Here is a 25120-nt window from a genome sequence, read left to right as displayed (position 1 = left end):
ACGGCCGAACAGTAAATTGCTTGTGATAAACGACGGCACTGCGCAAAAAGGAAGAAATCATAAAAGGGAACAACGCAACGCACAATACACAATGATTGGGATAATACGCAACAAGTTTCTAAGAAGGAGTGTATGTATAAATACTATAGGCCTTAAAAACAGGAATATAGGCTGTACCAGTAAGCGCCTATGCATGTAGATAAGTAAACAAAGTTCTGAACCTAAATTCGTGCAACGTACACCTACACAAACTATACACGGATGTTAATGTAACTTAATAATAAAACTGTATATGTTGTAAATGGCTAGAATTTTAAATGGAAGGGAATATTAGACTACGGATAAGGCGAGGCACCCTTTACTATCTTCACCTCTGTGAATGTGCGGATCTTTTACGTCAGTAGTTAGCCAGTAAAATTATATAGTCGGAGACAACCTTACAATTCATAGGCTATGTGTACGTTGTCAAACCCAAACACAATTTGGACAGAACACAAGAAAAATTTATTCACCCGTGGGTACGCGTACAACTGTGGTATGAATCAGAACAGCATTCATTTGGCCTAGATGGTGCATACTTGAATAAGGAAGAAACAGCGCCAACTAAGGCGACCACGAGAGCAAGAACGACACAGGACAAGCGCCAATATCAACATTTAGTTTAATATAGCGTATTACACGTGCAATACATGGTAGTTGACATTAACGAAGCAAATGCGCGAAAAAAACCATAAACCAGATTTTTGGTGGAGCTCGAGCAAGTTCTAGGACCACTTATGCCAATACAGATGTCGCGATACGATTCCCTTGCCCTGTCCGGATTTTCTTGGAGCAATTGCACGGCGGGCATTTAATTGAGATGACGGATATTGAGTGAAAAACGTGAAAGATATCCCTATCCCGACAAATCCCAGCAAAGTGTTTTGCGAAAACTTTGAACACTGCGTGATCGTGTGGAACAATAGTGGCTGAGGAATACTTTACTGCTCAACATTTATTTATTCTAAAGGCACCACTTTCTCAATATGACATCACCATCACCACGTATAACGAAACTGATGCTAACCTTGCGACAGCATACTGCGTCGTATGCCTGAAAACCTATTAAACACCACCCAAGTATGCACCCTCCAACATGTGTTTTTATTTGGTTAGTACAAATAGGAAAAGTGCTCTACAATTCTACGCCAGGTATATTTTCCATTCACCTTACAGAAACAAAATATCATAACGTGACCATTACCGTTTCTTTGGAAGGAAAACGTCACAGTGGAAGAGCGAGAGATTTATTGAATAGAATTACGGGCTAACAACTTCCAGTGTTCTTATGTCATCTCCGCTCCCCACATATTCTTTATGGTGGTTCTTTATATTGTTTATGCATGCGACAGCACAAGGCTAGTTGAAGACAAGGAAGTAAACAGTACGGGCGCTTCCTTGTCTTCGTCTTGTCTTGCAATATACACTTTGAACAGAAATTAGACCATACGGGAGTTTTCGAAGGTGATGTGCACTAAAACTTGCCACCCTTGTCCGTTTACACCAGAATGTGGAGTCAAACCAGAGACATTTGCTCACTTCACTCCGGTCACTAATCTGCAGGAGCAAAAAACTGACATGACATGACCTCCAAAACCTTGTTGTGTTTTCGATCCCACGTGTGGGAGTGAATAAAATACCGAAGCGGGAATGCGTTGGTGGACAAACGATTTAAATCCCCTTCCGACCTATTTTTGTCTAGCGTGCGCCGTACTCATAATAGCTGCAAACTAGCCTGGTTTGCAGGTCTGTTAGCGTGTGCTTATTGCGACAGTTACTTCAGCCCTGCCGCACGGCGTAGCAGTCGGTGACAACATTTGACCAGGCACGCGCTGCGCTACCACCATATTTTCTGAGAGCACTTGATGCAGTCAAGCATGGGCACTTATTACTCATTCTTTAGCATGTTTTTCGACGGGTGACATCTGAAATCTTGCTAAACCAACTTGACAATCCTTACGGAAAGTGAACGCAAAAGGATTCGCGTTTACCGGGGCTTGATGCTTGCCCTACAGCGTGATTGTCACTGAATGTTGAGCTCGTTCCGGTTGCTGAAGTAAAATGTACACGCTATAGCGCACGCTCACGTACAAACATAAAAAAACGTACTTTAGCATAGCCAGTAAGCACAGAACGCATATAGAGTTTTTTTTTAGCTGCTACAAGCTTTAAAAACACGCTTGCGGCAGTTACCATAATTGTAAGCCTTGAACTAAGTTACTCGATGAGCAGAAAACCTTTTCCACGAGCAATCAATTGCACATATGTATAATTAGAGAAACTTAACTAAGCTTGACTTTCCTAATTAAGTTACAGCACACACTGCAATTTACAAATTGCAGCTAGTGTGCTTGAAAGGCATATCGGTTTGGAACGAATTCTCAGAATTAGCGGTTTTGAGAATTGCGCCGACAAGCTTGCGGTAAGAATGACTGTTGTTCCACTTACTTTTTGAAGAAAACGCTGTTTTATGCATTGAGGCACGAAAGTAACCAGAACGGCAACGTATTCCCTCCGACACTGTGGAAATTAGTGTCTCGAAGTTCGTATAGCCCTGGCAATGTGTTCCAAGTGGATATACCTTGCGAACATGCCAGCTACACTGGCAATATATGGCATTAAAAATTAATTTAGGAATTGATTAGCCTATTTAACCTAATATTTCAATTATTAATTTTAATTTCTCGCAGAAGAGACATCCGCCGCATCGAGCACTTTAGCTCAAGAGTCAAGATTGTGCTGTTTGTCACGGGGAATATTCAAAAATGTGGTGCAGATAAAAACAACAACAACATCTGCTATAACAATTATTTGCTATAGCGATGCCTTGACGATTTCCGACAAAATGTGGCGGCGCAAACAGATCTGTCACCACTCTACACGGAATGGCGTGGTATAGAGGAACTTTAGAATTCACTTGTATAGCCTTTATTTGGCTAGTGGTATTTTCTGCCACCGGTGGACTGTGCAAACGAGAATTCAGATTCTCATTCGGGCAATACCGTCTGTAAATACTAAAAAGATACATGCAATTGTAATCAATATGGCAACACATAGTGCTCGAACATAAACTATATATTTCGCGACTGAATATATCAAAGCAATCACGTACATTATGAGCAGAATTTGAAAGTGGTCTGCGCGTCGAAACTTTCTTCTATTAAGGGCAATGCAACAACTATTGATTTAGCCTGTCTGTTCAGAACACGAATTGCTGTGAGGAATCTGCTACTGTTACTGCGTACGAAGATGGTCATGAAGGCTAAATAATGACCCCAAGTAATAGATAAACAAATACCTAAGGTTTACCACACAGCCCCCTGCATATCAAAAGTACTGACCAGGCCTTCTTTCTCAGAATATTTCAGTGCAGGATTCTATTTAATTTGTTCTCATCCCAAATCGCTCACCCTCATTACGTTCCTGTTGGACAATTTGTCCACATATAATCCTTCATTGCACCTTAAAAGGAACCGCAAAATCACTGTGTGTCTAACTCTACTAGAGGGCATATTACTGCAGATATGTTACTGCGCATGCAAGCACTCCTTCAGATGCACAAGGAAATATAAAAGCACATTCTCCCCTAATTTTTGCAGCAGTCGACAGCAAATAACAAGTTATTTGGCTGGTGAGCACAGGCGCTGTATAGTCCACATGCTCGCGCATAGCAGCCATCCAGATGATCCTTTTCTCATAGCCAAGTACTTCTTCCCCTAGTACGGGAATCCAACGATGGGTAGCGATGTACAGAGCTTGCTGCATTAAGTCTTCGTGAAATTAGTTTCGCTCAACAATAAGAATAAGAAAGCAATAACCACTTGTTCGCGCTTGTTTTATCGCATCACGATGACAGTGGTCACAAGCCACAAAACACAACGCACCAAACAATGCACCGTAGAGTGTGCACTCGTCCATGAAAAACAAAGTGCGCCTGTAACAGTGCCTAAAGTGTTGATACACTTTGGCGCCCCACGTTTCACAACGTAGTCTCATGAACTATTCGCCCGAGTTGCGCACAAGCGGGGCGATCAATAGCGATGCACTTCCTCTAGGAGTCGATGAGTGAAACGTCCGCCGTCTGCGCCGTCCGCTGCCACGATGCCGTGTAATCGCCGTCGTCCCAGCAGTCGTTCTCCTCGAGCCTCCAAAAGGGGCACGACGCAGGGCCCGGGCACCGGAAGGCCTTGCGGAAGTTGGTGCCCTGCTGCGTCACCTGGTTCACCCAGTCGCTGCCAGTGGCACGAGAACAAGACAGGAAGGAAGCGATTAAGTATGCAACAACGGCTCGATTGAAATGCGCCATCCTCGATAGCGCTGCTCTGACGCGCGTCATTTACGTGGTCATTTCGGTTACGTCGTGTGCGCGTAATTGTGCACTTAATATGTGCCAACTGCGGCTGTCCTTTTGCCCCTTGCGTCGAGACGGGAGCCTTTTCTTTTCGTCCGTGAATGTGGGAAGTTCAACGCCGGCCAAGGTATACGTAAATGGCGCTTAAAGAATATGTGTACACTATACTGTAACGATCTCACAGCTCGCGCACACATTCCCGTGAATAGGAAAGTAAGCACAGACATTTTATAAGCACGAACGGACTGGCCCCGTCAGCATCGGATGTTTTTCTTTTCCTTTTTCATTCCCGCAGTGCAATAGCTTCTGTCATTCTCATGTGAAACTTTTGCCCTGTGAGCCACGCATGCCCAACATCATTTACTGTAACCTCTCCAAACAAATAAAACATTTAAATTATGTTATTCCCTCGCTCTAGTTTCATCATGGAACCATCAGATACCAGATGCGGTGAACATGAGAGATCGCGAATCCCGGGCGTTACACATGCCCAGTGTGTAAGTGCAATGCGCCGCGCTTTCAGCGACCAGAAAGAGAGTAAAAGCAGCAGACATACGCACGCGGGAACTCCGCCTTAGATGAAGGACGTGCCGTAACTAATGGAATGTCACCCTAATTGCAACTGTCGTCAAGAAGCAAGTACTATAAATAGGCACCAATCAAGATGTGGGGCCATTATGACACGCCGTGTTGGCGTAGTGGCTACGGCGGTGTGCTAGTAAGCCCGAGGACGTGGGATTGAATTCAGGCCCTGGCGGCAGCGTTCCGCTGTGGGTTAACTGCAATGACGTCGGTGTACCGTGTGTTAGGTACACGTTGGAGAACCGCAGGTTGCCAAAATGAATCCAGAGTCGCACAGTGCCACATGCCCCATATTGAAATCGTGCCTTTGGCACGTAAAATCCCATAATATAGTCTCTGCTGGCATTATGACTCAAACTGATATGCATGAATTTACGTTAACCTAACGGGTATGGTTGAAGACCAATATATATAGGAGACAAAGGCAATTCTTCAATAGCCTGGTAAGGGAACAAGAATTTATGATCACCAGTCAGCCTCTAGAGTCTGTGCAGAAGTAAGTTTATTTAGCTCAATTTATCACAGGCGACACTGATCATGAGAAGGAACCTTACCGAAGAATAAAGATGGGTTTGACTGCATATAGCAGATAATACGAAATCCTGACTGGCAGCTTACCACTGTCATTGGAAAGAAAAGGGTACAGTCAATTCTACCGGTGCTGACATATGGGGCAGAAACCTGGAGGTTAACATAGGAGATCGACGACAAGGGGCCATAACTTGGCGGTCGAACTCTTGTCACCTTAGCTTCGTAACTGAGAGCAGAGGGTCCAATACACACACGAAAATTGGGCTCTCGGCGCACATTTTCACCCGGAGTTTCAATTTAAAATCACTGCCTCTGAACCCTCCCGCCAACACTGACCGCCATTTTGCAAGGCTGTGTGACGTCAAAAGTTGAGGAGCCACCAATGTGTCGCCTGCTTTGAAACAGCTCGAGACCACATCGGGTTTATTTCTTCGAACGCTGTAGTACTCAACGGCGTAGCAATGGCGTCGCCGCTAAATTGTTTCTGCAATTGTTTCATTTGCGCAATAAAAGCAGTAGCAAACCAAATAGATCCCCCGTGACGCACATGCAAAATTGAAACGACTCATGGTCGCCTGAACGTATTTCCAACTGCTGCAATAATTTCCAGTGTTTGCAGTATATGAAAGCGCCGCCTTCGAGACCCGCTTTTGTTAACTGAGGGAGCCCTTGTGGGGGGTGCCCTTTTATTTCATCACCACTTGCTGTCGCTAGAGAGCTTTGCGGTTCAACTGCGATATTAGAAAATCGAATAAATATTTTCTGCTGCACAGGCAGATTTAGCCAGCCTTTTGCGGGACATGTATGGTTTAACATGCAATGCATCACTTAAGCTCGAAAATATGGTGTCATGGCCCCTTCAAGGACGATGGAACGAAAAATGTTATTCACAGCGTTAAGAGACAGGTAGAGAGCAGTGTTTATCAAAGAGAGAACGGGGATAGCCGATATTATAGTTGATATATGGAAATATGGAGCTGGGCAAGTCATGTAATGCGTAGCGCAAATCACTAGCGCACCATTAGAGCTACAGAATTGGTGCCAAGGAAAGGGAATTGCGCAGTCGAGGACGACAGAAAACTAGGTGGGGTAAGGAAATGAGGAAATTTGCAGGTACAAACTGGCGTCAGCTAGCGCAAGAGAAGGTTAATTGTAGATTGCTGGGCTAGGCCTTCGTGTTGCAGTGCACTTAAAAATAGGCTGCTGCTGATGATGAATTGGTACCAAAAATAACATGAAAAACATCTGTTAAAAGTAACGCTAACTCATACAATAGTGATTATGCATTACTTTAAGGAAAAAAGTGTCAGTACTGGGCGGTTTTACTTGCCTTTGAAAGAACATCAGCAATGAGACAAATGTTCGTCTTCAATAAGGTGACGAAAATTGACAAATGAAAAAGTACTTCTTTTACTTAGCTGTTTTGTTTGAAAGCGCTGCTAGTAGCTATCCGTTATACTATTATATATTCCTTATTTAATATTTGCTACCTTGGCAAGAGCAGTCAAGGCCTATGCAGACGTAGTGTTACCTCAAGCAGTGCCACATTAAGGTTTGTTCATCAAGCAACAGGTTTATGCTGAAAGAGCTTCTGCAACAAAATTTCGGCCCACGCAGAAAATAAAAATAAGAAACGCCATTACCACACACCGGAGGTGACGCATGACCCAGAACGTGCCCTATCCTCGGCATGACCTCCGAGATTAGACTACGATAGCAGCTGCCCATGGCGCACTGAAAAATCTCCGAGGCGATGTGGTGGACCTTACGTCATACTAACTACCATGCTCAAGCGTACTCTGCTTAGGCTGTATTTTCTGGCTGATAATATGTTTGATAGTAAGGAAAGGATACAACTGCTTTTTGCCAAGGTTGTATGAAACATTTGTAACAGTAATTTAGACAGTAATTCCTTGTTGAAAAATGTGCTTGCATAATGTAGTACATGCTTTGCAATGACAAGAGAGGTGAACTCGCGACAGGGACGAAGGTCTATGCCGGTTTAATTAATGTACAGTGAGGATTTCCACGCAGAGAATGTCCCCGCGTTTGCCCGACCGCTGTAGGCGCTGAAAAATGTTATTCGAGATATTCAAGGAACGCGGGCACGACGTAAGAACCCGGGAGTGTCAATTAACGGTTTTTGCTTCATGTACGTAGAAGCGCTACTTCGCTAGATGAAGATCTTGCGCGACCAAAATGCGCATGCGCCGAACTTATACGGAGCCCCGTAGCGTATCACGTACACTCGTGAAATCAGCGCCCTCGCATGTGTTGCGCGTCCCAAATACGTGACAGGCTGTACGAGTTGCTCGATTGATATCTGGAAACAGCAGCGAGCATTTCCAAGGTGACATCTAACCGTGGCGACAGTGGGTGTGGTGCTGCGTGTTTGCGTTTCTAACACGCTAGCATTAGAGGCATCGTGTCGCAGAAAATACGGTGTCGGCGTCGGCGCAGTTCTCCACGAGCGAAAATTTCCACATATTTTTTTGTGTATGCATATAGTCTTGCTATATGGCATGTGGTATATGCAGGTTATACTGCCACACCATTCTATCACTAAAGTTGCTCATACCTCGTCTTACGTTACTGACAGAGTTATTGCTCAGAATTTTGTGAATGACAGCCCACAAATAAATGTTATGAAACAAAACACCGACAGCGCACGCCTTTTATGTTAAATTTTCGACTTAAACAATAATGTGTGACAGTATAACAAAAACCTCAAAATGATGTAGTTTTCTTGGCGCGGCTGTGTACTGGCAACGTTTATATCAGAAAGCTCGCCTTCATGCAAAGCGTTCACCACTAGTGTTTCCAGGTAAACATTACGCTTACATAAGGTGCAGCTGCCGGGAAGAAGCTGGAGTAGTAGGGTTATCTTTGAATGCTATCGCGTTCCACTCTTGAAGTCGAAGCTTAAGCGTCCTCCATTTTTTAAAGAGCACATATAATGAATGACGACAACAAAGAAGACTGCGAGGCATTTTGCAGCTTAGAACCAGGCAGGGAAAGCAGCACAAGCTAGCACGGACGCGCCGTTGGCGAGGTGCGAGAATCTCGCGTTGGCTCCAATTCCGGCTTGTCTTGAACAAATTTGGCTTCACTAGCGCTACATCAGGGTTTGCCAGCAGACATGTGACAGCAACGATCTGTACGTTTACGAACCAGCCAGCCAGAGACTGTTGCGTACGCTAAACTATGCGCGTGTTATACATGCGGTGCGTAGCGGACGTAGGACCATCATGTTTGCGTGCGCGTGGCGGACGTAGAACTATCATGCTTGCGTGTGCGTAGCGGACGTAGGACCCTCATACTTGCGTGCGCGTAGAGGACGTAGGACTATATCATGCTTGCGTACGCGTATAGCTGACGTAGAATTATCATGCTTCTGTGCGTGTAGCGGACATAGAACTATATCATGCTTGCCTTCGCGTAGCGGAATAGAACTATATGATGCTTGCGTGCACGTAGCGGACGTAGAACTATTATGCTTGCGTGCGCGTATAGGACGTAGTACTAGACTTTTCTACTATAGCATAAAACGCTTGCGTTAGCATTAGCTTGCGACGCAACGCTAACGCACGGGAAGGCTGCACTGCGCGGCACAAGGTAGTGTTTAGGTACAGCGCATGCGCAGTGTGGTGCACGCAACGGTAACGCTAACTCTTTGCGTTTGCTGCTTTACGCTATACTAAAACTGTCTATTATATCATGCTTGCGTGTGCGTAGCCGACGTAGAACTATCATGCTTGCGTGCGCGTAGCAGACGTAGAGCTATCATGCTTGCGTGCGCGTAGCAGACGTAGAACTATCATGCTTGCGTGCGCGTAGCCGACGTAGAACTATCATGCTTGCGTGCGCGTAGCCGACGTAGAACTATCATGCTTGCGTGCGCGTAGCAGACGTAGAACTATCATGCTTGCGTTCGCGTAGCAGACGTAGAACTATCATGCTTGCGTGCGCGTAGCCGACGTAGAACTATCATGCTTGCGTGCGCGTAGCAGACGTAGAACTATCATGCTTGCGTGCGCGTAGCAGACGTAGAACTATCATGCTTGCGTGCGCGTAGCCGACGTAGAACTATCATGCTTGCGTGCGCGTAGCGGACGTAGGACTCTCATGCTTGCGTGCGCGTAGCCGACGTAGAACTATCATGCTTGCGTGCGCGTAGCAGACGTAGAACTATCATGCTTGCGTGCGCGTAGCAGACGTAGAACTATCATGCTTGCGTGCGCGTAGCCGACGTAGAACTATCATGCTTGCGTGCGCGTAGCGGACGTAGGACTCTCATGCTTGCGTGCGCGTAGAGGACGTAGAACTATCATGCTTGCGTACGCGTATAGCTGACGTAGAATTATCATGCTTCCGTGCGTGTAGCGGACATAGAACTATATCATGCTTGCGTGCACGTAGCGGACGTACAACTAGACAGTTTTAGTATAGCGTAAAACGCTTGAGTTAGCGTTAGCGTGCGACGCAACGCTAACGCCAAGAAAGGCTGCACTGCGCGGCACAAGGTAGTGTTTTAGAATAGCGGAACGAAGAAAAAGCGCTAACGTTATCGCAAAGATATACGGCGCCATCTAGATCTGAAAATCCGAAGTACTGAAAAGCCAAATCCACACGATATGTCGAGCTGATCGAATGTGTCGCTAAGTCACGCTTATCTAAAGCCACAGTCGCAGCGTTAATTACGCATGTAGGTGTTCGGTTTCGGTGTTGTTTTGTCGAGAGTCGCGAAACACACCGATTATGCTTAGCATTCCGCAATGGAGTGTTCTGTCGGACCCATATTACCTGTCCTCTTTAAGTTGGGATGACATAGACGCCCTCATGCTTTGGGAACGAGAGCGACTACGCGGGTTGTACGTGTCCTCAAGAAGCGGCCTGCTTAACATCGAGGCTATTCCGGAGGGGACGTCTCGCCGGCAATTTCGCTTCCAGAAAGCGGATTTCCCACTTGTTTCCACTTTTTTGCAACGGACGCCCATTTTGACGTCTGTCCGAATGGGTTCAAGGCGAAAACCTCCTTCAGGAGGTTCATGACGTCGTCGTTAGTAAAGCGCACACGCATTGTGACCACAGCACCGACCACACTACTTTGTTTTGCCGCGGAAAACGTGACATGCATCGCCTTGACATTCGGCTTTACACCAAGCGAACGAGTGAAATACACTTGGGCGCCATCTCGAGGCGAATACAGCAAACCTAAGCAAACCTTCTCGTTAAGCCTACTGCGCCGCTAATCGAGAACGTATATCGTAAACAACGCCCATTTGTCACCTGTGCGCCACTGTCGAAGCATCATCCCGCAAATCTCAAGCAAACGCGAGCATTAGTGTGGAACGAATGAGCCGAACAGTGCAGGCCGACGACGCGATAGATCCGTAGCGGGCAGCTCTCACTTCAACTGGCGCCGCCATGTTGCGTACGTAAGGCTCCCCTTGCGTGCGTTAGCGTTCACCGCTAAATCTCGAAAATAGCATACGTACGTAAGAGCTCCAGCACCGCTTACGTACAGCGCATGCGTAGTGTGGGGCACGCAACGCCAACGCTAACGCTAACTCTGCGTTTGCTGCTTTACGTTATACTAAAACAGTCTACTATCATGTTTGCGTGTGCGTAGCGGACGTAGAAATATTATGATTGCGTGCGCAACGTTTCTGCGTACGTGAAAGTTAATCTGTTGTCGTCAACGTTCACTGCTAATTAGAAATAGCGGGCTTCAGAGAGCGTCAATATAGTGTGGTCTTAGTGGTGCGCCAGCGAATACGCAAAGCGTATCCCAGTTTATGAGCTTGTGCATCTGTTAGGCAAGTCACGTACATAAGCGCATAAAGCGTCACGCTTTACAAGAGGGATATCTGCTTGACAGCTATAGTACTTCTGCCGCCACCATGTTGTGTAAGCCAGCCCGAATTCAGCATTTGAATGATCCACAGCACATAGATGTGTCCCGAATTCTTTACATGGCTTTGCATTATTCTGCATACATGGTCGTATGCTAACAATACTTATACGAATACCTCGCACAAATTCTATTGCTATAGTTATTCTCATATACCTTTTGAATGCTGTCATCGCGGTGTTTTCATGTCATTAAGGAAACAAAGAAATCCTGCCTAATTTTAAAAATAATGGCCCATGACGAATGTTTCTGCACAATTTTAGCTATATATATATCAAGCGACGCCCACGCTAGAAATGCCTGGGCGTAATTATGCCCTCAATGTACGAGACAGAATAACTGAGTGCGATTCGTAAAAGTAGTCAGCGCTTTTGAAAAACGTTGTACAGTTGGCATGCAACCCATCTAGACCTAATGAACAGTGAAAGAGGCCTTACTGAGCTGCTTTTTCAACAGAGCTATGTTAGACTGTCAAAAATGTGTCCTAATTTGAACGCGTTCAGAAATCTTTCTGCGGCAACTTATGGTTTCTTCTGAAAGGTTTTCTGTATTTACTGCCCCACGGCAAAGTAGTGCTGGGAAAAATGAGCATACTTGTATATCTCCTGGTTACTATTTCCGCTCGACTGTTAAATCGATCGTCACATTACAAAAGATAATCAACCATGAAGCTAGCGCGCAACCACCCAAAGGTGATCTGGAATCACGCGCCAGAAATTATGCAATAAAGCGGATTAGCCGCGAGCGTAAAAGAATACCTGCATCCTTTGGAAGGACGTCGCGACTCGAATACACGTGGCAGTTGAGCCACAAATATTAGTTTTTGAAGTTCTAAATTTCCATTAAACTTTCTCAGCGGAGCATTCCTAGATATTTAAAAGAAAAGCCTAAGGACTACGTGGGACTTACAAAGTTGTTTATAAAATTGGCTCTAATTATAAGTTGAAAGTTTTGCTAATTCTAATCATGCTCCATACATCGACAAAGCACTCGCCGATAGATGGCGCCAGTTCCCACGGCATGAAGTCGCTCCTGTGGCGGCAGATAAATGAGGCTAGGCGGCGTGCGTCTATTTATGCCAAAGCCCAGGGCTCAACCGCTGCGCCACGATGCGCCGTTCGCGTGTACCACGTTTCTAGGTACTTTTTCCCCGAAGTGCCATGGCGAGCCCCATATATCCTCGTAGGTACTTGGTGGGGTTAGGGAGATGTTATGCCTGGGCGCACAATCTGCTCCCCCAGATGCCGCTAAGAGAAAGAGGTTTTTCAAAACACACCGCCTAGGCTATTTCTATACACCAGTTGCGTGCGGAAGCTGAAGTAACACTGGACGAAATTTTTCAGCCTGGATAAGGGGATAAACGGATGTGATAAGAAGTTGGTCGTGGTGCGCGAGACGCTTCGATCTACGAAAGTTGGGATAATCCTGGGGCGTGGAGGGTTTCTCGCACCACGAGCCACATCATCGCTGCAATCAAACGTACTTCTTCACATCACTACCTCTCTTCCAGCCGAAACAATAGCAAGGCGCAGGCGCTACACACGACGCATATTAACCAAACTATCGCACGACGTCCAGGAACAAAGAAAATCATCCAGAAACTCCTTTGGGAGTTAGACTACAGGTATACGTAAGCAGCGTAAGGATTGTGCCACTCGCTCATCTCCACGCAGCCCGGTTCATTAGCAGTGTTATGTAACTTGATTAGGCCAGTACTAAAGCTAGCGCAGTGGCTACACGAACTGGTGCCAACGGCGGTGCAAGGAGCATTGATAACGCAAGCAAAGTACTGCAGGTGGACGCGCCAGGTGCGCTGATGACGTTCCGATCATTATGTATGAACCGTTATCGCGCTGTAGCGCCTTATCCATCCGCATCGAACCATTATTGAACCGTGAACGTGTTCACTCAGGCGGCGGCTTCTTATGGCACTGCAACGCGGGCCGCAGCATGAATGCGATCTGCAATGCCAGTGCCGACTGCTTGGCGCTGTGTTCTCGCCGCTTACTTAGTGTTGAAAAGACGCGCGCCTGTGACTTGAAAGCGATCTTCGAACATGGCAGTCTGAGGCGTTCACTGAGAGCACTGTGGTTTTACCGCTTCGTAGGCGTTGAAGCTAAAGGAAGCGCAAAGCAACTTCGCTCGCTGCTGCGGGCGCTATCTCGAAAGCGGTCGTCTTATTGCGGGTCGGACGAAGGGACAGGCTTCTCGTTGGGCAAGCGTACCAATGCTGACGTATTTAAAATTAAAACTTACCTACACTGCCTAAACTCTGCGAATGCGGGCTGGCCCGAGCAGACTGCGCGCCGAGGCAATGTCAGGGACGCAAAACCGAATACCTAGAAGGATCTGGGGCGCGTGCAGTGACGCTTCGGCGAAAAGGTACCTAGAAGCGTAGTACGTGCGGGCGGCGCATGGCGGTTTAGCGGTCGAGCGCTGGGCTTGGGCGTAAATAAAAACCCGCGGCCGGGCGCCACATGTTGTCATCGTTCCGCAGCAAGCCTTTAATTAGGCCGTGCGACTGCTTGCGCTAAGAAATATACAGCGAAATAAGGAAATGCGTCGTCGCTGTACGACGACTTGCAAGGGCAAACGCTTATTGCGTCGTTACACTCTGTGCGCGCATGCGTCATGTCTCCAAACGTAAGGAACGTTCTGGCGCACGAATCACTTCTTAGTTGTTCTCTCATGGAAATTTGCCTAAGGTATATTAGATGCGCACATAAGCAGCTTTCTATCACACACGCTACCACCGCCCTATTCATGCAATGTCACGCGTTAAACTGCTGTAAGAAAATGCGGCGTCATTCTTGTGGCAGGTTATAGCGAAGATGAATTCCTATCTACTGAAGTTACGATTAGCGCAAACAGAGCGCCTGTAATGGGACCGTGCGCTGTTTAGTGGAGAAAGTGCGGCTTCTCGGTTAGGAAAACGTAGCGGCCTCGCTAGCCTTCAAGCTAGCATGCAGGCCAGCTTTTGAGGAAATACGTATTGCCCAGTGTATTTTGAAAACTCACCGCTCGGTCATAGTTTTGCGAGTAAGAGGCATATGCAGCAGCGACGAGGTACATCTGTTCTGCAAGGGCAACGAAGTGGAGGTCTTACTTTTATGAGGCAGGGTTTCTTTTTATTGGAAAATATTAATAACATGGAGGTTCGTTCATATTTGCAAAATTTTCGCAGCGTTCACACTAAAAGCGCGGCTTAGTGTTACACTCGCAGCTACAATGGCACGTAACCATGCAGTAGAAGTTCATTAGACGAGTAACCAGGAAATACCCCGTGCGCCACTTATATTCGCCTTTTTCTTTTTGCATACCACCATTTCAATCTTACCAAACGCAATCACGACTGTCTTGTTTTATTTGTTATTTTTTTTTAAATCAGTAGGCGACGCTGGCGTTCATAGGCGTCTAACGAAAAGCATCTGCAATAGAAGCAACACCTCCCGTGCTAAGGAATTGTTTTCACTTGCGTATGCTTCACACGAGCACCGGATGGGAAACTTGAGCATGCGTGCCTATTTGCATTTGCGTTTTTGTAAGGTGCAGTAAAGGAAGTGCACAAAGGCTCGCAATTTTCGAACCTTAAAACCCGTTGGCTGTTCTAAAGCTGTTTACTATCGTAGACTGCAGTTCACCTGCGTGGAGCAGGTTGGTTGCTAAACCTCCCCCCCCCCCCCCCCCCAAGTGTCTGGTAGCAGGTAGCGCTCATGCTTCCGAGCACATCGTAGCAGGTTCCCTCTCAGCCGTGGCACCTACGATGCTTTGATGACGTAACGCGAAAATAAACCCGCTGACGCGCTGACGATATTGGGCGAAATCTTCGCAGCAGCTTTCCTCTACCACGTTCACTCGGCGCAAGCGTAACTGAAAACTGATCGCGTCCGAGTAGATTGTTACGAATACTCGCCAGAACGAAACCGAGGAAGAAGAGCTGCGACTGCGTGTACAGAGTCTTGGAGGCAGCGATCTTCTGCAGCCATTCGGCGTACTGGCCCAAGAAGATCCGGAACGCCTGCGAATAAGCGGTGTGTACCATATTAAACCAGTCACTGGTCCGAGTGCTCGCAAAAGTGCTATAGACCACTTTTCTTTGTGAGATCAGCAAACCAGCATTTTTAGTTTGCTGCTGATTGCTGTATTCAGCTTAACTGTGGTAGCGTCTCGCTGTTTAAAGTAAAATCACCGGCGAACAACGGCGCTACACACGATGTTTCAGAAAATTGAATAGAAATGTTTGAAAAGATGTGGTGCATCGTAGACGGATTTCACCAAAACCATGCCGTTCGGACTCGTCTTGTATTATTATTTTAAGTTCACTGACATGCATCTACAACACCACTTCTAAAAATAGGAAGACATTCTTTATCGGCAAAGACGCGCCGTCATGCAGTTACTTGCTAAAATTCTCTTACGGATACGTTTCAATCGGACCTCGAAGAAACGCCGCGATGTATGATAAAATTGACTTTTCTGCGTACGTTTATGCGCCTGGAGTACGGGGCTACTAGGTGCTCCTTCGGCAGATTTAGGCTTTTTCAACAAAAAAGAAAAGAAAACTCAATATTCTGTTTGGCTCGCGGCTTTCTTTTAGCGACTCCTAGGCTGCTTTCAGTATCCCCTACAAATTCGCAAGTCGTTCTTCCAGACCCTGCAGACGCGTTCCGTTCTTTGAGCATGTTGGTTTTAATAATCCTGGCCGGCGAGCCCGCAGTGATGCCAGTCAACATATCTTGGCCTTTCCAACAAGACCTAGAAGAGCAACTAAGTAAAGAATAACTAAAGGTAAAATCTCAATAGAGTGTTTTCAAACACGCTCTAGAACTTTCTCAAGTGTGACTTGCTCGGTCAATGGAATATTTGAATGTTTGCACAAGTAGCTAGCTAAGCACAGTGCAATAAAGCTGAGTAACTGAGGCCGCATGCCAACAATTAGGATCAGGTGACCATCAGGCTACGATTTATAAATTCAGTTAAAACTCAACATACATGTAACCATGAGCACGTCGTCATCTCACGATTACAAATTAAATGTAAAAACTTAGAATTTCAATCCTAAGGCGACCACCGTAGGCCTACGATAATTCTTGCGGTCGGTTGACAAATACTACAGTGAAATAAAATGTAAAAATGTTACTATCTAGGCTTCCGACTTCTTTTCCGTGTTCATTTTAGAAACAAAGTGGTTGTGAAATTATTGGTTAGTTGTGTTAAAAAGAATATTTTCCCCATTCCATGTGCCTAAATGTCGTACAGTGTCGCAGCAAGGCTCGACTAGCAAAACTTGTGTCGACATGCTTCGGCACACAAGCACCACCTATGGTGGCGCAAAGGCCGAGCAGTGGGATGCAGGCGTGTTTCCACCAAACTAAGGATTTGGGTCACTTACGCTGTGCGTGCGTGCCTCTGTGCTTGCCTCCGGTATCCACTGACTTCAGAAAAAGAAATAGTGTACCCCTTCATATGCAAGTAATTTCTACTTAAGCGTATCTACAAAATTGAATAATTTACTTGTTTTGGTCTAAGCAATTAACTAACCCAACAGCTGATTTCTTCTCATAATCTTAGAGTCAGCGTCACTGAAGTCGACTGAATGCAGCATGTATGAATAAAAGAAGTTTCTTCGCTCGCTGGCTTTACCTTTATTTGCTAGTGAAGCCAGCCTCTGGTAAATGAAATATAGGATAAACTAAGATGAACTTAAGACACATCCAACCGCTCCAATGACCAAATTCAGACAGATTCAATGTTGATAACAAATTAGGATTCTGCAATTCAGGGTCCCTATCTAAAATTTTGATCGCTTTAGAGCGGCACGTTTATAAGAACAGGTCGCCGTCACTTGCGATAGCGTGACAATTGCGTAATAAATGCAGCCGCTATACTGTCAAGCAACTCTCGCCAACCGAAATCTCTGAATTATTCGGAAGTACAGCGCATGCACAATTTGTGATACGAAGTTCCCATTGCAGCGCTGGCTGTGCGTTAAAAGGAAGCTTAAGCTCGGGTGCTCCAATCCAAATACACAAGAAAGGAGAATTAGTTTTTCTCGGTAATTAGTGTACCAAATTTGACGATATTTGTTGCATTTAAAATAAAAACTTAAGATCTAGTGACTATTCGTTTCGAATTTTTGATTTAGAGTGTCAATTTTTGCTAAAAATGGGCAAATATTGCAAATTTTTAGAAAACGAAACTATCAAGTTTACAACTCTGTAACTCAGCAATGAAGAATTATATCACAGTTTTGTGAATTGCGTCTAATAGTACATCTAAAGCGGAGAAAATTGATGTGTTACGCATGAATCTAAAATATTCAGTAATATTAAAATACAGATTTTGCAGAACCCTTGTGCTCAACCTAAAAGATCACGTAATATCTAAATTGACATACTGAATTTGTCCCCTTTGAATGATCTGATGGACGCCGTTTAAAGAACCGAGATATCTGTTCTTGATGGAGAGCTATTATTTTGTGCACTTCTTGGTTCTATTTTTTTCGAACTTTACAATATTTGAAAATTCTTCCAACAAAATTCAGGCTCTAAATCGAAAATCCGCTTCCAACAATCACTAGAATTCTCCTCTCTCAAATGCGACAAATTTCATTGAAGTCGGTCCACAGGTTATCTCAGAAAAGCGTTTCGCGTTTTACATGTATTTGAAAAGGCCGCGTCGGAGTTGGGCCCAAGCTATAGCTTCCTCTCAAAGCGGGGCTGGCTCGTGGCAGCCCGCTTGACCTGTTGCAATGTACTTCGGGACAAGCCGACAGAATCTCAGAAAGAATGCCCTACCTTGTGCGCAATGTGCAGCGCGGCTCCACTCCACAGGAGGTCCGTCATCTCTTCTTCCGTAGGGCTGAACTGAAACCACAGCAACGACGCGTATAAAAAAGCGCACCTGGCACGTGCTGCGAGATACTGCCTGCACAGAAGGCACGTATGAATCAAACTGCAGTGGTCCTTATACACTATTGTATTCGGCAATTGGTGAACTTAAAAAGAAAAGGTGGCCCGATGGTTAGGAGTGTGTAACGCGAATGTTTAAGCGTTAAGTGTATCGCAGGCTAGGCGTTTTAGCTCCCGATCTCAAGGCTCACCGAATCGCTGGAGCGTCGGAGTCTCGTACTTTCTCCACGACACATCCGCGGAAAGGACGTTTTATAGCGTATTGATTTAAAATACTACGCTCCTTTCCGATGCTCGAGCGCTCGCCGGCTTTCTAAGCCTACACTGGCGCAGCCGGCGCAGAAAAGCTTGCGGCGCAAACAAGTACACAAGCTTGCGGAGCAAACAAGCTCAAGGGTCAAATATGACCAAAGAGCAATAATAATAAATTGTGAATGGTAGATGTAAGATGGCTGTAAAAACGAGTAAAGGCTATAAGGAATCAGTCACTGTAAAGTGCGCGATATGTGTAAGTATTAAACAAATGACAGGGATTGAACATTTCTGATATTACTATAATTTCGTTATGAAGAAATGACGTGGTAATATGCATCGATGGAACTAGCACTAGTTCCTCGACAGGACCCTTCAACGCGAAGACCGCCAGGCAAACGGTCTACAAGAATGCTGGCGCGGCATTACTTTTACGCCACATGACTGCAAGGATTTCTAGTAAGTACATAAGCTCTCGAAGTGCTAGTGGATAAAAGCAACGCACGCAGGGGGGGATTGCACTTGATATTAGTCCAACACAATTGTAAAAAAGAAAAACGCGCTCATGATTGACTGCCATTGCTTGAGACCTCGTCAAACCGGCCTTTATGTCAGATCCGAAAATTGACAACCCGAGAGAAACTCCTGTGTCTTCAGTGGTGCTGTCATTTAGAAGTTAGGCTGCTGATTCGACTAAAGGTCAAATTTTTTCGTCGTATTATTGAAGTCGTGCTAAGACCACTGGAGGCTAGTTGCAACAATGCGTCCAGCCGAAGCTTCATTCTTCCACCCTCCTGAATTTGCTAAAACTGGTAAATACGTGAAACAGTTGAAGATCTGTCATCATTTCAAATGATGCATGATGTTGCTAGTAAAAGAATTCCAACGCATCGAAAAACCGTTATATTAATAAATTTATATAGGAGTGGTAGCGAAAGCATGAAGAATAAAATGTGCTAATACCTGGTTGTATTCTTTTTGTTTCCTTCCTTTCCTTTGCCAGAGACAACGTCCGCATAGCCTTTTACCGCATTAGTTTTTTCTACCTAGTCTTTGTGAAATTGTAAGAACTTTATACACGCCCTCATATTTAGCCTATCCTATTAGTAGACTACAACAGAAATAGTCTGGGATTGCAACGCGATGGCCGTATGTTTGCATGTTTGAGTAATTTTTCTTCTTGAAGACGTTTTATGTTCGATAGTAGCCCCATGTTCGCACCACTGCCGGCATTGAAGGCCGCCATCTTATCAAATGACTTATCTTCAGCGCCAGCCTTGACCTACCCGCCGTGGTGGCCTAGCGGCTTCGGCGTTGTGCTTCTAAGCCCGAGGGCGTGGAACGAAATCCCGGCCACAGAAGCGAAATTTGGATGAGGGCGAAATCCGAAATGAAACCTAGATTGTCACATTAAACCGTAGTCCTGCACTATGACGTGCGTTACAACCATATATATCGGGATTTCTCGGCACATAAAATCCTTGAATTTTTCAAAGCCCAGAACGATAGCTGAAGGGAGGTGCCGCTCGGATATCCATGAAAATGGATACTTCCACTCACCTTCGACTTAGCCCAGGTAATTTTGCGCTCAGCGGCTGTTAATGCACCCCCTGACTAAAATATTACGCGTTGAATAAAACTCGCGTTAGTTTAATTCCGCACTGCATAAATGACAAGGAGTTTGTGGGCGTATGGCGCATTTCAAGACAGAAAGCGTGCAGGTACTTTATTAAACTATAAGACGTAGGAGGCGTTGCGGCCAGGTTGCCTTTCTTTGTCTTCTAAGGGGTTTATTTTTCCGCCTAAGCGCTAGAAGCACCCTAAAAACTCGGTAACGGTGGCAAAAAAACCCCCCCTAAAAGTTCGGTAACGGTGGCAAGAGCTGCTGTCAAACGCCTCAGAAAATTCCACATTTACGCTCACCTGGCCTGTAATTCAGGCCCTAATTGCTCGGCACTCAGGCACCAAAACACCTACTCCACTGGTGATTATAATTTAGAAAAATCCAGTTTTAACTTCAAGCTTACATTGGATTTGTCCCTCAGAATAAACTCCATGCATTGCTTGTTTGCTTCGAAGTTCGCTGTCGTAAACAGAGACCACCAAGAGTGGTTCTTGAGGCCGTCGTCATGAAAGTATTGCCCTGGAAACAGAAAAATCGACCGTTATACAGTAAACGCCCATTGCAACGAAATTTCACTCTGCCTAATTGGTAACAAAAAAAAAATTAAATTATGGGGTTTTACGTGCCAAAACCACTTTCTGATTATGAGGCACGCCGTAGTGGGGGACTCCGGAAATTTCGACCACCTGGGGTTCTTTAACGTGCACCTAAATCTAAGTACACGGGTGTTTTCGCATTTCGCCCCCATCGAAATGCGGCCGCCGTGGCCGGGATTCGATCCCGCGACCTCGTGCTCAGCAGCCTAACACCATAGCCACTGAGCAACCACGGCGGGTCATTGGTAACAACTGAGTATTATGTAGTGCTCATGCAATCTTAGCAAATCTCGAGGGCTGCTAATCGTTCATCTGTCTATTTATCTGCCATTAAATAGCCCCTAAACAGACAACGTGTACATCTGGTGGCTGACGGGGTATGGCGTCAGTCAAAGCCCGTCGCCTCCGAGATTTTCCAGCGCGCCGCGGGAAAAGTTGCGCAATGGCTAATCTCGGAGGTCATGCCGGGAATCAGCATGCTCTAAGCCTTTTGTCACTTGGCATTTTTTTTTTCAGTTCCAATATCACAAACGCCAACTTTTGCAAGCCATTCGCGACTCGTGCACTCCTACTTGAAACGTAAAATGTTTCACACAGGCTGCTTCACACATAAGCTCTGAACACGTCTTCTATGCTGCCTGAATTTTACTGCAGGGTGCCTTTTAGGAGAGAGGAGTACCGAAGCCGTTCAAGGCACTTGCAGTTGAAGAATAATTCATACATCACAGGACCACTCTGTGGCATCTCAACCAGTGTTATCCTTGTGGTCATCATTCAGGTCGATACGCAATGAACTAAGTGACCGATTCACGCACATAGAAAAATTCAGGTCCGCGGTGTTTTGATAATAACCACGGAATAGCGTTCGGCTAGCATTATTTAAAACACCAATGAAAGCGTCATCGTTGAAGGGGTGTTACGGTTTTTAGTATGAGGAACCAAATTTAAGGCACGTATACTGGGCAAAAGTGGGCTCTCTCCCATCTTGCGGAGTAGTTGTGAGACTACCTCGCTTTCTGTCTAGTATATGGGCTTCTGGCTCTGCCGTTCTCGTATTGTCTTAGAAATTTCACATGGAAAGTGCTCGCGCACATTTGAGGCTTCATCGCTTTAGCGCCCTGGCCATGCAGTGGAGCCAAAGTTTAAGTTTATGTGAAAGTTACTACATTTGTAATTGTTTGCTCATTCAAATACGACACACTGAGCGGGATGCTCCGAACATGCTTACCGGTACCCAAGAAGGCTTGGAGCATTTCCTTGGCAATTATGAATCCCGAGTTGGAGAAATGAACGCTCCTACGAGTAGAGCGCGAAATTAATAGAATGTAAATGGGACACGAATGAAAGGTCAGGCTACTAAAATGCTACCTGTGTGTAAACGTAAGGTCAGAGCGCTGTCCATGAACTAGTGTGTATTTGTTGCACGCGCTCAAGCTATTAAGTGGGACACAGTACAACTAGTGGTCGTCGCAATTCTTGCGATATTTTTTTATCTAACAACACAACGCCAGCACAAGTGCAAGCTGAGTCCTTACCGGCATGCGCAAACAATACAGAGTTTTAGAATTGGGGACACAAGCGGCTTGGGGACCCCAGAAAATTGCGGGCCGCAAGCAAGCATGTGCAGAACCCAAGCCAGTTAATGGCGCTTGCATTCGCGTTGACCCAGGACCCAAAAATTGAGAACTAGCGTGGTTCCCCAAGCTGTCGTCGGTCGCCCTGGCGGGTGACAAAAAATCGTCAGGTAGCCGAGATATACATACGAGCCGCAACCATCCGAATCCCGTATCGCTCAGTAAATTTGGTTGCCGAGCAGACTGGCTGTGTTTCGGGTGATTTGTGCTATACTTAGGTGTAAGGTAGTCAGGAATTGCAAGAAGGCGCTGACTGAACTAGGGTCGGCATCATTTGACCACCCTTGGCTTAGAAAGGGCACAAACAAGTCGTACAAATATTAGCGTAACCACTATTTTTAGTACAAACTATTCCAAGCCTTCTTCTTCCCTTAAAAGTGCAATTCTTTAGGTGTCCGTCGCAAACAGACTTGTTCTTGTTTTTTGCGCTTTCAAAAGCCCTCTATATTCACCACTAAGTGTTCCGAGCGCGCAACCCACCGCTGCTCTTGTCTCAATTCTAAAACGCTGATGCTCCTCCGAACCCAAGAGCAACCGCACCTAACGGGGCTTGGGGTCTCAAACTCTTGGCGCCCCTATTCGAAAACTCTCTAAGCGGTTGCTGCTTTCCTCCATAAAGACTAAAAACGCAAGATTGCCCCTTTTGATCTTCTATTACGCGATAAATTCACGAATATTATGGGGGCACGAGGGCGGGAAAACAGGATTAACATTTATCGCCAACACTACGTGGTGGATTAATGAGTAATCTGTTTGTATAACAAAAAAAAAGAACTGCAAGAACTATCTTGTACACATTGATATGACAGATGGTTAACTTCCCCAAAAGGAAAAGAAAGAAACTGTTTAAACTTGGCTGATGCATTGCAATGTAAAATGTGTGATAATGCATACTAAACTGAGATTGCGCCAAAACAACACACACAAAAAGACGACGACACCGCGGGCGCTCTTTCTTGTGTGTGCTGTTTTGGCGCAAATCATTTTAGTATGCAAGATCGCCAACTAGCCCAGAAGTTAACTCTTCTAAAGTGCGATAATGCTTTTGTAATAAAAGCAGAAGGTGTAATTATAACCTAGATGCGGTGTAAGCGCGAATGGCTAACCGCTGCGTAACTTCTCAGTATGCGTTCAAATAGGCAAAAAAAATTTACCTACGCTTGCGATAAACCATAATGCGAATTCGGGCGCAGCTGTTTAAGTGTTTTCAAGTCAGCGATATAATGTGGCAAATAATTTTATTCTGAGCGGCAGGGTCCTTCTGGAAGCGGCGCTCAGCCTCTGCTCGGCGCAGTTAGTTTAACACCAACGGCAGATGAAGCATTTCCACCGGTTACGTCACTCGCTGTTCACAAAGAAAACGTGAACACGGGAACGCGCGCCGCGCGCCATCTCTGGCGGAGCGGAGCAGTGGCTCGGAAGCCCACGCCAACGCCTTGTTTCGATAGCGCTCGCCGCATGAAAGGTCGCCGCCGTTCAGCCTGGCCGCTATCTTGTACGCGTTCGAAAAGCCGACATTCAGCTTTCCTCCACGCGATTGGCCTTGATTGACCTAGTCCGCGATATCGGCTTGGCCTGGACAATTGCGTGAAGCGAAACCGAACGACGGCTTTTCGAACGCGTCCAAGATAGCTGCACCCCGCTTTCCTCTTCGCTCTTTCGCAACACTCTCTTCCTCCGTTTTCTTCCGCATGCCTCTGCTGCACCCTCCTCCGCTTTCCTCCTCCCGCTCTCTTCTCTCTCTCTCGCAGTCTTTCAGCTCCCGCTACGCTCCGCGTTCGCTCTTTTATCCTTGGCTGCGCTCGTTCGCTCGGTTACGAGGGACGCCGACACTCAACGCGGGAACGGGCGCCGAAGAGCTGCGCTCTAAAAAAGTGAACTCTTGGAAAGTGAATACCACGTGTCATTGAGGCGCCTATGATTTCCTTTCGGCACATCTAGAAGGAATGTTAAGTGCGCGACCATTGTCGTTACACATTAGTTTCACAGAAATGCCCGTTACGTGTCTTTAACATCTAACGCAATAAAATACACATTTTGAGACCGATTTGCTAAGCGACTGAAGTAAAATGTATTCCCTAGTGACTAGCAGTGATGCCATGAAGACGGTGCAAGATATTTGCTGGTGCGGCGGTTTGCGCTCCATTATCCTGAGTGAAATATCAAGTAATTCATACTTCGGACGTTGTAAGACTATACTGGCGATATTGTCCTCCACATTAATTATAGTTGTAATTTCAACATGTTCCAACTTGTAGTTTTCATGTGAATTTGGCAGCTCAAGAATGCCAAGTTTACCCGCATGAATACAAATGCGTTTTATCTAGCTCCTATATATTTTATATCTTTTTGCACATTTAGGCACCCGCTGCCATCGCGAAGAGCCTGGAAACTTTATCGTAAAAGTCACTTAAAAAGAGTAACTTACGGAGTTACGTCAGTGAATAGTGGGATTACTAGCAGTCCGTAAGGAACATCTGGAACAAAAGATTGGCAATGCTTTTAGCATTCAGATTTCAAATTGTCTCACATATTTTACTTTTGTGGAAGGAAATTTATGTATTCGGTACAACGTGGCACATAGTGCAAGCTATGTAGACCCTTTACACTCCCTCCTGTTGGCGCCACCATGTTTGACCACGTAGTGACGCGGTAATTGCTTGCCTCGGCCAGCCTCCACAGCTTT

At 45.8% G+C, this 25120-nt stretch overlaps 1 protein-coding gene across 1 annotated transcript; it reads right to left on the bottom strand.

Moving 5' to 3' along the window:
• Window positions 1-15162: 15162 nt before the first annotated feature.
• LOC126537539 (uncharacterized) lies at window positions 15163-24917 on the bottom strand. Its single transcript, XM_072286891.1, has 6 exons — window positions 24863-24917; window positions 22029-22096; window positions 20608-20723; window positions 18215-18283; window positions 15331-15435; window positions 15163-15183 (listed from the first exon to the last, which is right to left on the bottom strand). The coding sequence occupies exons 2-6, from the start codon at window positions 22051-22053 to the stop codon at window positions 15163-15165; spliced, it is 336 nt and encodes a 111-aa protein (XP_072142992.1). The 5' UTR covers window positions 22054-22096; window positions 24863-24917.
• Between the last annotated feature and the right edge of the window lie 203 nt (window positions 24918-25120).

The sequence above is a fragment of the Dermacentor andersoni genome, chromosome 3, assembly GCF_023375885.2.
Source record: "Dermacentor andersoni chromosome 3, qqDerAnde1_hic_scaffold, whole genome shotgun sequence".
Taxonomy (NCBI): domain Eukaryota; kingdom Metazoa; phylum Arthropoda; class Arachnida; order Ixodida; family Ixodidae; genus Dermacentor; species Dermacentor andersoni.
Note: the sequence above shows the minus strand (reverse complement) of the source record. Positions and strands in the feature narration are given on the sequence as shown.